Consider the following 15,708-nt stretch of genomic DNA (forward strand, 5'->3'; position numbering starts at 1 on the left):
CCATTACCAATGGCGCCACTGCGTACACCAGCCCCAAGGACAGTCCAGCAGATCTTAGATGCGCCCTCCATTGTTTCCATTCGGGCAACTGTACTCGGTGCTAAACAGGTTTGGCCCTCTGATAGAGCTCCATCTTCCTCCCCTCCAGCGGAAGGACAAAACACTTTTCTCTTCGAGAATCCAGTTTGGCTTGGTTTTCTGAAATGAAAACAAACGATCAGTACATATTCAAATCATTTCAATTTTTTTTCATTTTATTTTTTAATTCAAGTATCTCACCTGGAAATGCATCAGGCCCCGCAGACGCTGGACCTCTCCTTCCTGGAGAACAGTGTGGGTCAAGGCTGCATTTATCGTGTGCCGAGGCACATCCTTTTGCTTTACGATGGCAGTGCATCCAGCCACCATGCACTTGAGAGCTTTTCCTGAGCACTTGCCCAGATGCAGCGTCAAGTAGAGCCTTTAAAAGAAATAAAGTGGAGAATAGAGATAAGCTGGTAACTCCACCTTTCAATATTGTTGTTGGCCTTAAATAACCATTTACCATTTGACTGTTGGTTGTTAGCTTACCGTGGAAGGTTTGTTCCACAGCTTAGTGGACATGAAATTCTCACATTCAAACAAATAAAAGCAGCATGCTCTTCAAAACATTCCCTATGCACCTTCCTTCCGCATTCCTGGCAAGGAACTTTCTGCTTTGCACGATGCGAAATGTGCGCTGCCATCCCCTCCCTAGCCAGTACCTTTCTGCAACCTTTATTTGCACACTGCATTTCAAATTTTCCACGTATTTTGAAGTGTTGTTCATGTGCGTGGAACTTTCCTGTCCACAGACAACCGCTATTTTTACAATTAACATCAAAGTTTCCGATGATGTCGTCGAGTGCTATGTTGACGTGAAGAGCAGCGCCTTTCCCAATTGGTGCTTTGCAAAGTGGACATTTGACGACATTCTCAATACCTACAAGTATCGCGAGGCAGTGACGACAGCCCAAATGCCCACAAGCCGGAGCTACAGGCTTCACCATTGTCCATACGCTTCAAAGTAAAAGATAAACGGTTACGTTACTGGAGCGGCAAACGTCAAAACGTCACTCTATAATCTCTTGTTCCCAAGAAACGCAAATATAGTTCTACAGTTAAAAATAACTTCTGCCTGATGAATGACCCGAATGCTGTTGGTTGTTCACCATAAACGTCGTGTTGAGCCTTTTTGTTTCAGCGATTTCTATTATAGAGGCTGCGTGGCTTTTTAGCTGTATTGCAGAAGGACAAAAATTATCCTAAGGCAACAAAAAGACTTACCACAGAGAAAAGTTGAATAGCGCGCCGGGAGAAGAAGAAAACTCAAAATGATCATCAGACATAGCGAATCTGACAGTGAATATAACTGCAAAGTGATTGGATCCAAGCGAAATTTGCTTTTTAGTGAAATCACCAAAGACCAACTGATGAATAAACTATTATCATAACCATGGGACCTTCATATGTAATTTGTATTTCCTGGATAATTTGCCGCGTATTCATAAATAAAAATAAAAACTGATCTGACAGCAATCGACCCATGAAATGACAGTTTTTTATTATTATTATTTTTAATGAACTTTATTCTATACACATCAGTTACAAATGACAATACTTACAAAAAAATACTACAAATAGAAACGCACTTAACATACACTATTTACAAAAGGAATGGCTACTTACATTTACACTATCAACGGGAGAATTTACATTACTTACATGATCTTTGCTTGATACACATACACAAAAAAAAATAACTAATTGTACTTACGTCTATAAACTTATTCATTACAGAATTGCGCCCATTGAAAAACGTCGCACGGGAAAATGCAAATAAGCTAGAAAAGAGAAAGAGAGCATGCGTAACTGCGCAGGCCTGTCAATCCGACTGTAAATCATGTAATCCCCGTGTACGCAGTGTTCGCAAGTATTGTTTCTTGTGCAGACAACCGAAACGTAGCGCTTTTCATCGAAGAAGAATAGACGTAATTAGTGGCGTTATCTTGATTAGGTTATATTGTTTAAAAATCGGTCAGATGTAAAATTAAATTACCTTTCAAATGCCGGGTTTTCAATTCCCCATGTTCTAAACGAGTCAGGGAGTGGGTTCGAGTTGGGACCGCAAAGCATCTATGGATTGATTGAAGGGACAGACGAGTCATATTTACAAAGTAATTCTGAAATGCCTCACTATAATTGTTGCGTTCCTGGCTGTACAAACAGCTTTAGGAACGCTTCACATCTGCATTTCTACAGATTACCGAAAGATGAGTTTACCAGAAAGCAATACAAAGTCATTTTGAAGAATGATTCGCTAAAATTGGACTCCACAAATACTCGAATTTGCTCAGACCATTTCGAAGGTGGCGAGAAACTCAGTCGAGCTCATCTGCCGACTATATTTCCTTGGAAAAAGGCAGAAAGCACTGGACGACAGCTAAAAAGAGTCATCAGCTTCGAAGAAAATCTGGCAATTCAGGAAGCAAAAAAGAAGAAGAGGGAGGAAAAGAAAGACATGGCACAAGCATCAGTGACAGTCGAACATGAGAACAATCGTGAGACACAAACATCTCTCACAGGATTGGAAATCGAAACAATGTTAAAGGAGTTGCAAAAGCTTAAAAAGGACATCAGTGAATTGACAAATGAAAAGAATCAGCTGCTGGAGAAAAATGCCAAGTTGAGTGAAGAAAATGCAAACCTACTCGAGGCAAACTTAAAACTCGAGCAAGAAACAAAAAGACTAAGACACTCTCTTGAAAACTTTCGTTTCGATATTGAGAAATATAAAGACAATGCTGAAGACATTGCCTTTTAGACTGGTTTACCAGACTATAATGCACTGCTGATATGTTTCGACATGGTTAAAGATGCAGCAGAGCATATTGAATATGAACATGAACGAACGCACCCAGGAATTCAGTGTGGCAGACCTCGATGTTTAACCAAGTTCCAAGAGTTTACTTTGACACTAGTGAGATTAAGGCTTGGATTGCTGGAAAAGGACCTTGCTCATCGGTTTAGTGTCTCAAGACCCCTTGTATCCAAAGTTTCAAGGGCCTGGACGAGATTTCTGAGGGGACAGTTTGAGCCACTTATTACTATTCCACCCAGGGAAGTTCTCAAACTCTACATGCCTGACATTTTCAAATCCTTCTATCCAGACTGTGTCATTATTGTGGACTGTACAGAGTTTGAGATGGAGAAACCTTCAGCACTTAATTCTCAATCTGCTTACTACTCGTCATACAAGTCTAGAACGACGATGAAAGCCTTGCTTGGTATAACACCCAGTGGTGCTTTATGTTTTGTCAGTGAGCTATTTCCTGGTTCAACTTCTGACAAGGAAATAACAGCTCAAAGTGGACTGTTGGACAAGTTACAACCTTATGATCAAGTTATGGCAGACAAAGGGTTCAACTGCACTGATGAGCTTGCTTCTGTGGGAGCAGAACTGATTAGACCAGCATTTTTGGTTAAAGATACACAATTCTCAAAAGAAGAAACCAACCACAACAAGATTGTTGCCAGTTTGAGAGTACATGTTGAGCGATTGATGGAGAGAATAAAGAATTGGCACATCTTTGACCACCGAATTCCAATTACTCTTGCCCCCATAGCATCTGATATGTTATTTGTAGTGGCTGGACTTTCTAATTTTTACCCTCCTTTGATTAATTAAAATTTATGTGAATATAAAGCAACATTTTAATACTTAACAATGGTATGGATTTATGTTTTATTGCCTTGCATTAAAATAGCATTGATAAACTAGTGTTTGATAATGTATTATGATATTGCCATCATACCACTGGACTGTAACCAGACTGGTTATAAGTCATTACAATAATCCAAGCACACTACACATGTAGTTAGTAAATATTTTACTCAGTCAAATATGAACATAACTGTGTACAATGTATAAAAATACTGAGTTAATGTGTATAGACAAAACAGATCGCTGTTTCTTTCAAGACAAAGTTTATCTAATCTTAGCTATAGCAAATACCTATAGGGTGGTTTTTAAAAAACCTGTGAAACAATTAATACTATTTACTTTCTAATAGTGCCAGTATTAAACAATAGAAACAAAAGCATTTAAGCAGAAAAGCACTAAACATGTACAAAACTTAGTACGTGTTTCACAGGCTTTTGAAAACCATTCTACCTTCACAAATATATTGTTTACACTCTGATAGTACTAAAAAGTGTGCAACATAATTTGGGCAAACCACTAATTCCCATTAAATTTTGATTTGCCTATTTCATTGTATAGTTTTCTTAAATTACACACTTTTACTGAAATGAACACATTGATTTTGACTGTTTTAAACTGAACGAGCATTCAATTTAGGAATTCCATACTTGACTCTAGGATACACAAGTTCTGGAACAATCCAGTCATTAAAAAAGGATTCTAGCTTGGGCAAAATAGACTTCCAGCGGTCTATTGAAAAATGTACTCTTTCACAAAACAGTGAATCACAGCCTGAACCCTTTACAACAAAATCTGTCCACTTTCTTCCAGTAACAAACATTTGCTGATGGACTTGGTAGAAGTATTTGTGTTTGTCATTTAATCTCAATGCATTACTGTTCTTTTTGCAAATGCTCTTGCGTAACAATGCCTTTTCTAGTGTTTCATCCTTTGATGTCTGGACATACTTAACTTCTATAAGTCCCTCTGAATCAGAGGCAGATGGATCATGTACAAGGCCATCGGGGCTAGCACCAAGGTAACCATGTTCTTTTGAAACAAAAAACCCACATTTTGAGACTGTTATGCCTTCATCTCCTTGACTTTGCTTGAGAAGCTTGTAATCATTGATAATCTGGTCTTCCATTTTCAGTCCTTCCTCCATTGACTTACTTTGATAGGCCTTGTTGTAACCAAGTATATCTTTAATTATCTTAGTAGGGGACGTACTTTCTCTCTGTACAGCTACACGGTAACATTTTGTGGCAGTAATCCTTGGTTGTCTGTGGCGATGCCATAATTCAGTGTTTGATTGACCTCTAGTTTGTTCCTCAATATCTTGCCTTTGTAAATCATCAACCATAAGATTTCTCTTTGCTTTTTCAAACTTTTCTTTTAGCTCTTTTGCTGACACGGGATGACATTTGACTGGTGAAAGCAGAGAATCCTTTACATCCTGAAGTTTCTTTACTTCCTGAGGCAGTATATGTGTCCAAGCTACAGTGTTTCCTGATACCCTCTGGTACTCCTTCATCATTTCAAAAAACCTTGACTTGTTTTCATCGCGACAAGCATTTTGGTTTGCATTTACTGGAGAGTGATGAAGCTTACGTATCTTCTTCTCTTTCGTGTAGTCGTGCTTCACAAAAGTCATCTCATTTATGGGCTGTATTGCACCTTTTCTCTTTCGTGGCACATTCCACTTGCATGGTTTGGAGGTGCATGACTCATCAGACTCATCCAGTTTTTCCCTTACTTTACAATAGTTTTCTAAAGCAAAAAGTGTTGATGCAACATGGTTACATCACCCATCTATGCCAGCAGGGCATTTGCAGTGGGCTCTTAGCATCTTTCCAAGTGAACTAATAACTAAGTAGCATGTATAAACTTTGTCCTTTTTCATAGATGGGAGGACTTGGCTTTTGATGTAGTGCTTGCCATTTTGTTGTAGGTGGCCTATGTACAGGACATGACCAGATTTAAAAAAGTTGAATCCTTTAACAAGTGGCTTAGCAGTGGAGAGCTGCTTTTTACATTCTACACCTTCGATCATAAATCTCCACACAGTTCCAAATGATATTTTTGGTAGTGCCTTTATATCTGGTTGGAATCCTTCTTTTGGGAATGAATCCTTTACTTCAGGCTCTTGATTCTCAAGTACGCCAAGTTGAGCTTTTTTCCGTAACAAATTGACGCCGCCATCCGGATCACGCAAGTATTTAACATCAAATCCATGCTTGATGTAGTCGTGTACTCTATAAGTCAAAATTAGAGCACTCATAAGTACGAGAGGACTTTATTAAATTCGAAAATTTCGATTATATTAAATTTTTACTCTTAGGAAATTTTAATAATAATTCTGAAAAGGCATATAATTACAAATAAAGTTGTTATAAATAAAAATAACTTATTGCGTGTAAAGGTTCTTAGTTTAAAAGTTGCCAGCTTCGATACGAACCTCGACACTAAAGCTTTCTTTGTTCCCGTCGTTTTTGCACCTCTGCAAAGCAGCCACCTCTTCAACTGGACAACGCTACATTTTTCAACAGAATCCCTTGGAAGTTTTGCCCCAGGAATATCTTCCTGAGTTAGTTTAACAGTTAGTTTGGCTTTGCTCTCGCTTTCAGCCATATTGATTTGGAAAATCTGTCCCTTCAAACAATCCATAGATGCTTTGCGGTCCCAATTCGGACCCAATCCCCAACTCGTTTAGAACATGGGGAATTTGTGTTAAGACTCAAATGCGGCAGATTTACGAGGTTCGACCATCAATTTCGCCAAGAAAGCAAAACATTACAGAAATATTCCTTTTAGTAAAATTTCCGTACTGCCCCATACTATCGTAAAACAAATCTGTTTTCCCAATGGTAATGTATTGTTTTTGTCACTCTATCCAAGAACTGAACGTATAATGTAGTATGGGGCTGTGCGGAATTTTACCTTCCTTTTTAGCCCGTTATTGCCGTCAGTTTCAGATAACACGTCGGTAGTCTATTTACTTTTCGAAAAGCTTAAGTATACGTTGTAGATTCCCGCTCCACCTAAGTGCACGCTCACTTCCAACTCAGCTTTACCATGACAACACTTCGTTTGCACACGTGACCAAAACAAGCCAATGAGGAACCTCGTTCCGGGATCTTTACAATCGTTGTTTGGTAGCCATAGCGACAGATAAACAAGTAGAAATCTTGGTTCGCTCATTAGAGTGGTTTAGCAAGAGGACGGGAACGTCATTTCAGAACGGCGCGCGCAGCAAAAATGCCGAGAAGAAGCTGGGTCGAGAACGCCGTCGCGTTGTGTTGAAAAGTGACTTAGCAGTCGTTTCAACGAACCGTCCACGTTATATTTATTCTTTTGTTTCGTTCTTGAATATCCTAACCTTGGCTTTTTAGGATCATTATCAGCTTTGAATTTACGGTTTCATGGACCACTTGAAGGACAACGAAATTATCCTCTTCGAGAGTGTAACAAGCACAAACCGAGGATAGTTTACTACAAGTGAGTAGTTAATATGAATCCACATGGGCGGTTAAACTTTGAAATTATTCCATTCCAGTCTCGAGTCTATCAGATTTTGAAGCCAACTAAATATATTTTTTTTTATGATTTGTATCGCTGTCATTTCGTTTCGTGCTTCTAGATTTCAGCACTACTCGTTTTTCTTCATAATTTTGTAAAGTATAATTTGGAATTGAAATCGTCGCCGTTTTTTCCCTGGTTTACTGAATATTCTTCTCAATCATGACGGTACACCTCTTTTGAGCACCACCTTCTTAGAGTTGCAATGCATTTTGAACGGAGTTATCAGAAGTTATGGCGAAAACATATAGAGATCAAGCGACCCAACGATGGAGTTGTTTACAATGAGTTCCCGTTTAACTATGAACGAATGAAATGCACTCAAACTAGGCACCAACTAAACGGTTAGACTGAGGAATCAGACTTCGTTCCTGTTTTATTTTTGTTTTTGTTTAATTTGATTTTTTTAACGAATAAAGTCGTTCAAGACTAAATCAAATTAATAGATTTAGAAAGCCGTGCCGAAATCAAGTTGATTGTTATTTTCTTTCGAAGATGACTTTCTTGTCTTAGTTTTCACCGGCGCTGATCAAAAAATAGACATAAAAAAGTGCAAACCCGAGCTATTCTCAAATTTTTTTATCTCTGACTTCAATTCGCAGAACAGTTTTTAATCACGGTTAAAATGACAATGACAACAAATAACACCGAATAATACAGCAGGTAACCTTCGTGTTGTTTCATTTTGATAAACTTCAACATGAAGCAAGCTTAATTTATTGATGAATTGATTCACGATAAAATTAACAGCAACCATTCTTGGAGTTTTCATAAATGGTTTAAGAAATGTATCAAAGAGAGCCCTTACGTTGCTTAAAGCCACGCTCAATTACAAAAGGTAACTGAGTCCTAAGATCTTAGATCGCTTGCTCACGATCGTGTTTCCTTTCGGGAATCCAGAATAAACGTAGCGGTAAATTTTCACAAATTCACCGAATAAAATAGAGAAAGGAACCTGGTTATCTTGGAAATGAGTTCTGAAATCATTCCAAACAGCATCATCTCGTTTATGAGTGCACAATGAACGCAAATCCTAGGCGTTTTGATCACGACGGGAAAACCAGCGAAATGACGTCCTGAACTTGATAGGGAGAACGGCAACACTGACACCGGAAGTCGAAATAGAGTCGTGTCCAGATTATCCACGCGCTTTCCCGTTCTGAAATGACGTTCCCGTCCTCTTGCTAAACCACTCTATTAATCGCGTGTACACGACGACGTAAACTATGGCTTATGAAATCGGAAAAAAATACGAAGCTCTTCATGACGGTCGATGGTATATGTGCACCATCTTAAGTCAAAAAGGCGACAGGTACAAGGTTACCTTCGATGGTTGGAGCCGACAGTTTGACACAGTTCTCAGTGCCGACTGTCTTCGCCCCTGTACAATGATTGACGTTCGCTCCAGAAAGCATTGGAGACCAGGCGTGAATTTCAACAAGTTGCTGCCAGGCGACAAAGTTTTCATCAGCATCGAGGGCATCAGAAAACCGGCCGTGGTCAGAGTGGTGGATCCTTTTCAAGAACTCGTTACAGTGGAGTGCGGAAACGAAGAAATCATTGCTTCTTTCCGCGATGTACTACCACCGCCAGAACCCACTCCTGATACTGTCAAGAGGAGAAAACCAGCAGCTTTGCCCCAAGCAGCGCCAGCAGCATCACCACCACCTCCCGTATCGGCGCCTGTCAGTGTCCAGTCAGCCATAGCCCCGCAGTTCGCGACGATCGTTCGCCTTGATGGTATCAAAATCAGCTGCGGAGATCTCGTGAGCCTCACCCCGAACAGTGCAGACGTCGTCTTCATTGTCCTGGAGCTCTACCAAGACGAGTCCGGCTTAGAGGTTCTTATAAATGCTCGGAAGTGCCAGCTGTCAGATGGTGTCACCGTTCGCCCGCTAGCAAACTTCTGGCTGACCTGCCCGGCATCCGCGGTTCACACACTTCAGGACACTAAACTTTCGTCTCAGTTAAAGAAAGTGGTCCTAGAAGTCCGAAAAGGAGCCATCCTGCGGCTGTCCCAGTCCCTGCAGCTACACATGGCCAACCGCGCCTATCAGCTTCAAGTTCGGCGGTACGGCTTGGCAGCCAAGCTTCGCTGCGAGATCTACAGAGTAATGTCTTCCAAGGAAGCTCGCACCTTCGTTATCAAAATGGGCCCAGCTGATCTCCGCCACGATCTTGAATTACTTGGGTTAGCGGTTGAAAACAATTTCAAGGTGGAGAAATCGAAGAATCGACTCGACGATCTCTATCCCCAGCTTGGTGAAAAATGGGACGTTGAGCTTAAAGAAGACGACTGCTACTTCTACGCAACCTTCGCCGAGTTTGCCCTGGACCTGCCGTCGCGATCCCTCCTCGTGAAGATTAAGTTTGTAGAGTCCACCAGTTCGTTTCGCCAACATTGCTACCGCCAAGACACTGCTGCTGACTGTTGCTGATTGTTGAGCAATTGCTAAATTATCTTAAAACATTTACCCTCTCCCTAAAATGCAAACATCATTGCCAATCAAAAAAGCAAAACAGAACGCGCTTGATAATTTCCATTTCTCCCAAGTCCGTGACTGACTGTACGAAGGTAAAATTTAGCAGTGAATACAACATATTAGTTTGTTCGTATTACGAGGAATTGCAATCAATGTCCGCAATGTTGTTTAACTTATTGACACAACCTTTGAACAATATAAAAAATGTTTATTATTTTCCTTATATCTCCAACCATCGTTTTGCTTTTCGAGACGATTTAAGCTGTCCTATTTACAGTTCGGTTATCATTAATTCTCATACTAGCGAAAGTTCTATAAGCCTTTTCCCTGAGCTGTTCTCTCTGGCGATTCTCTTTTGTTTCCTCACGAATTTGATGTCTCGCTTCTTTCCTTGACAAATGGAGGTCAATGGCTTTCTGTTTATAGTCTCTCTTCTCCAGGTCAGAAAGTTGTCTCCAGTCCTCTGCCATGCTTTGAATTGATTTAAGGAACGTCATCCTTTCTGTTCGTCCAGGACTCTGAATATTTTGCACTCTCTAGAAGCAATTAAAGTAAAAGCATCAGAAATTATTTCACCTTATCAGTCGAAATTTACATAAAAAGTTAATTCAACTAACCTCTTTTAATTTCTCATTGAGAAATGCTGTCCAACCATTTGGTGGCTTTTTGGGGGAAACCATTGCATTTTTTTTTCTTCTTGTGAACTCTAATCTGAGATTTGTTACCACTCTCATCAACTGGGCCCTTTTCCACTTCTCTTATTGTTCTCTTCAGGGCAGCAAAACCAGAAATCTCTTTACTGAAACAGTGCAATCAAATGTCAGCATGCAAATATTTTTCTCTGTTCTCAGGAAGTGATATGACATTAGACTGTGATCATGACCTGTATGCTTGATTATATCTTAGCATTATCGCAAGGAAAAAGATTCTGATCATTTACCAAATGTTTGTAACCATGTATGATGTTACGACAAGAAATTAGATTCTGATCATGAAATAAAGCATTACCTAAATCGTAACCGTTCTACAGACTGCTGCATTGCACCGCATGCGCCTGTCGACAAAGCTGCCAGAGGAGTCAGGTCTGCTGCATGCTCTTCGACATTGGGTGGAATTCTTTCTTTTACTGCCCACTCAATGAAACTCGGTCTCACCACTGTCCATCCCCTTTGGTAGGCAATAACCAAATCACTATTTAGCTTTGAGCAATCATTTTTGACCTCATCTTCTGAACACACTAGATAACTGCGGTAGGTTCTCTTTTGGCATTGAAATAACTCTTCCACCATTTTTTCCTACTTTCTCTTTAAATTTCTTCTGTGTTGATCCTAAAACCACACATACACATACATAATTAACATAAAATCAAATATATAGAACATTTTGCTGTTCTTGTTTATGCAAAAACTTAAAAAAAAAGATATGACATGTGATCAGAATTATTATTGTAGGGGGTCTAGAGATATTTGTAAAATTGTTATTTTATGTATATATTTTTTTCTTGTTAATCAGAACTTACGATTACTTAACTTAATTCCTTACTAAAACAAAAGATTGATTAGTTACATTACTTACGAAACATCGTTATAGGATATTATTTACTCTGTTCACCCTATTTAATTGATGCTATTTACACTATTGGTTTAAGGCTAGAGCAGCATTCACTAGTTATACTGTACAAATTATAGTAAATTTTCAACGCGAAGTTTAGGAAGTAATTTGTTCATAAATTCATTAAAGTCACACTTTTTTTAACTTAGTTTTTAACAATATAAGAAGTATTTGGCGAAGAGTAAGCAATAGTTGAATTTAGGTAGTTTTTTTAGGTAGTTTTTTTCTTTCGAATTGTTTGTTTTGTTAAACCAGGAAATAACTTTATCAAAGAAGGACATAGCCTCTTCACAATCAACAAAGGAATGCAGAATGGAGTCGGATTCATTACAATAAAGACTTTTACTGTCTCTTTCAATTACACAGGCATATAACTCTTTCCTGGTGACTAAGTTTATTTTCTTTGCATGTTTTGCTTATCTGAGTGAAGGCTAGGTTCCAATTAAAAATTTTCAGGTTAAGATCTTTTAGCCATTTCTTTTGACCGGTGGGTTAAATTTTGGTCGCATTAACGTACAGCTGGTAGTAATCTTTGCTATAAATTTTCTTTAAATCTGTGACAATGGAGTCAGAGACTTTGTAGGAAGTGCTACCTGAGAAATTATGCATGTCAACAGGAGATACGGTTCTCACCTTCTCAAGCAGATATTTTGGTATCGCTGAAATAAGTTGAAGATAATTTAAAAAAATTACATTTTATGTTACATCTTTGTTGGAATGTTTGAAATGATAAGAACTCTCCATTACAATCGAGAAGATCCTGAATTGACAAGACCGCCTTTTCTGACCAATTTGAGTAGAATATTGAATTGCCATCGATTTTAATTTCCTTGTTGTTAAACAAAAGCAGGTCTGACAAGTAGTTGGGTCTGTATAGGGTCTTTAGTTCAAGAAAGTTCATCAGCATTTGCTGGGAAAAAAGTGGAAGGCCAGATTTCACTAAAAGCTTATTGTCATAGTTACAGAAAAGGAGAAAGTTGAAACCGCTAAACTTTTCAAATAAGTCTCAGGCGAGTGTGGATCGACTGTCAAAAGCTTAAAGGTCCAAGCTAAGTTTCAAGACCTAAACAGGATTTCGATGTTCGGAGCACATAAACCACCTTTGGAATAATCTCGGTACATAACATCCCGTTTTATTTTGTCTTGTTTGTTATTCCAGATAAAATTGAAGATAGCACTCTTAATCGCGGGAATGTAGGTATTAGGAATTGTGAGCATCGAGCCCGTGTATATCAGATGAGAAATACCCAAACGTTTCACAATGAGGCATTTACCAAGTAGGGACAGGCCACGGACCCTCCAAATATCCAATTTTGTTTTCATGTTGTCAATTTTCCGGTCTATTTTTTTCTTTTTGTTTTCTTTCTCATTACAGGAGATAAAAGTTCTCGGGGCTCTTACTGGATCAGCTGTCCACTTTGGTCCAAAGGCTTAGAGTTATTAAATCTCCAGGGGCCTAACCATATCGCTTTTGTCTTTTCCACATTTAGCGAAAGACCTGGGATACTCCCGAATTGATCAACCAGTATTATCGAGTTTTGTACCAAATTTAAGTTACTTAGAAATAGCGTGGTGTCATCTGCGAATTGACTGACCTTGTGTTCTGTCTGGAATAGCTTAATCCCCTCTACTTTGTTATCTTTCCTTATCTCAGGAGCCAATATTTCCACCCCTAAATAAATAGATACGGGGAGGGAGGGCAACCTTGCCTAACTCCCCTTGATACTTTAAAAAAAATTATGTTGTGAATCCATTATGCAAGACTGCATATTCGGAATTCGTATAGAGCGTCTTAATCCACTGTTTAAACCAAGGTCCAAAGTTGAAAAGACTCAGAGTTTGCTGGATGAAGTTCCATTCTATTGTATCAAAGGCTTTCCTAAAGTCCAATAAAAGAAGTATACCGGGGATATCTTGTTGTTCCGTTTGTTCCATTATATCATTAATTAATCTAATATTTCGCCAATGTATCTGTCTTTCATGAGGCCCATCTGATTGCTGTTAATTACGTACGAAAGAAATTTTTGTATTCTTAATGCGATGGCTTTTCATGCAATTTTAAAGTCTGCATTTAACAAAGGTATATGTCGCCAGTTTGATAACTCGCGTAAGTCGGAATTTTCTCTTGGGATCATTGTTATTACTCCCCTACATTGAGAGATAGACATCTCACCATTTCCATACGCTGCCTTAAGGCTGTTTAGGAGATCATTTCCTACAATGTCGAAAAAAACACTTATAAAACTCAACGGTAAATCCATCTTCACCTGGAGACTTTCCGGTCCCCATTAATTTTAGAGCTGCCCATCATTTGTGTAAGGTTAATTTTCCTTCGATTTCATTACATTGTTCTCTTGATAGCTTTGGTATTTGTTGATTTATGTTAGTTGTAAACTCTTGGAAGTCCTCGTTTGTACCGTTATTGGTTGAAGTATACAGGTTTTCATAAAAAAGTGTTACTTCCTCCATAATTTGACTCTCATTGACAGTTACGTGGCCGTCAGCCATTCTGAGCTCAGAAATGACCTTCTTATTGAAATTCTTCTTTTCCAGATTAAAGAAGTATTTTGTTAGCTTTTTACCTTCCTGGATCCAGCGTACTTTTGAGCAAAAAATTGCACCCTCTGCCCTTTTTTCATAGATACGACGAAGACCAATTTTCAAATGTTCGTATTCTTTTTCCTCGGATTCTGAAGTTTCTTCACCACTGTAAATTTTCCCGTCTAGAGTTTCCAAGCGCTTCTCAAGCTCATTTTCAATTTCCCGTACTTCCCTAGCCCTGTTTTTAGTATAAGGGATAGTGATACCTTGAATTTCCATTTTTATGAGTTCCCATTTTAGTTGAGGGTCCTTGATATTTTAGTATTTTTGGATAATGTCAGGATAGCTGTCTGTTATCAAACTAACATAGGTTTTATCTTTCAATAACAAATTATTGAATTTCCAAAGGCCTGGACCGTGCTTGCTATTTATGAGGCTGAGGCGTAATTTAACAGCTTTATGGTCCAGGGCTATTGGAGTTTTTGTATCCACTTCAGTGACTTGACAGGCGATAGATTTGGCAACCAAAAAAACTCAATCCATGATTTTAATTTTTGTGCAACTGATTCATAAGTAAAGCTCTTTTTATTTGTATTTTTTTTTCCTAACGACATCTGTCAGATCAATTCTTTCATCATCGAAATAATTTGACGGCGGTATGCAGTCGGCTTCCACTGAATACCCCCTTTTTTTTCGATAGTCTGGAGTGTGGCATTCCAGTCACCACCTATGATCAGATTTGACAACGTTGATTTTGACATTAATGACTCTTTCAAAGTTTGGGCAAATTTTTGCTGACCTACGAGAACGTTTGGTGCATAAATATTACAGATGGACAAATTTATTGTTTTTAAATATGTATTAAAAGAAAGTTCGTTTTAAATAGGTATGAAATGACAGTTACCCAGAGTCGCATTTCCTCTTCAAAGAGTCGAGTTTCCATTCTTTTTTCATTATTTCTGTTCTCCTCGAAAAAGGTACCTGGTCTTTTTCATCTATTCAAAGCACAATTAAACCAATAAAACGTTCGCCTAGCGCGTTTACGGTTAATGATCCCAAGATTGTTTTGCTTTTAAAGTACATGTCCAACAGCGATAGGCCAAGGTGACATGGGTATGCCATAAAACAAAAAATAGCGGTCTACTTGAGTTCAGCGAGCATATAGGTCTTTATGTTATAACTTTTAGAGATGAATCACAGCAAGCACACGTTCCAAAGATGTTCTCATTTTGGATAAACGACCAAGAAGCATGCCAAACAAATCTGAGATGAGCAGGCTCACCACCACCAGGCGAATTGCTTACATATCCTCTACAAAGAACCACAACTCATCGCAAATCGGCGAATTTCTGGTAAGAACATCTATGCCCCTGGCAGGAAAAGACCGTAGCAGGTAAGTGCTGCTGCCCACATAATCTGTATCAAAAGCTAGTGAAATGACTATAGTGCCTCAACATAGGAAGAAGCGTGGAAAGTACCGTTAAAGCAGCGAAATGCTGCAAACACGCAAGATCTAACGCAAACGTGGATGGTAAATTTGGTAAAAGATGAAGATAACAACTACCTAAGTTTGGATATTCTCATTTGCCCTTTGCTGGATAATGCATGATTATTAAAGGGAGAAGTTTCATGTTAATCACTTCAGGGAGTTAAAGGGTTAAATAAAGCTCAAGTATATATATCTTAAATAATGATTTGCTGTTTGAAACAGGATACTTAGTACTGACTTAAACTAATGTTGATGTAATGATTGTGAAAAATCAGCCCAGAAAT

At 38.7% G+C, this 15,708-nt stretch overlaps 1 protein-coding gene and 2 pseudogenes across 1 annotated transcript; 1 reads left to right on the plus strand and 2 right to left on the minus strand.

Moving 5' to 3' along the window:
• Positions 1-54: 54 nt before the first annotated feature.
• On the minus strand, positions 55-1,028 carry LOC136281852 (TNF receptor-associated factor family protein DDB_G0290971-like). The gene is made up of 3 exons (XM_066168890.1): positions 571-1,028; positions 280-460; positions 55-198 (listed from the first exon to the last, which is right to left on the minus strand). Exons 1-3 carry the CDS (start codon positions 1,026-1,028, stop codon positions 55-57), a joined length of 783 nt encoding a protein of 260 aa, XP_066024987.1.
• A 1,154-nt stretch (positions 1,029-2,182) lies between these two features.
• On the plus strand, positions 2,183-4,292 carry LOC136282027 (uncharacterized; annotated as a pseudogene).
• A 60-nt stretch (positions 4,293-4,352) lies between these two features.
• LOC136282026 (uncharacterized) lies at positions 4,353-6,388 on the minus strand (annotated as a pseudogene).
• Between the last annotated feature and the right edge of the window lie 9,320 nt (positions 6,389-15,708).

Source organism: Pocillopora verrucosa, chromosome 6, assembly GCF_036669915.1.
Source record: "Pocillopora verrucosa isolate sample1 chromosome 6, ASM3666991v2, whole genome shotgun sequence".
In the NCBI taxonomy this organism is placed as follows: Eukaryota; Metazoa; Cnidaria; class Anthozoa; order Scleractinia; family Pocilloporidae; genus Pocillopora; species Pocillopora verrucosa.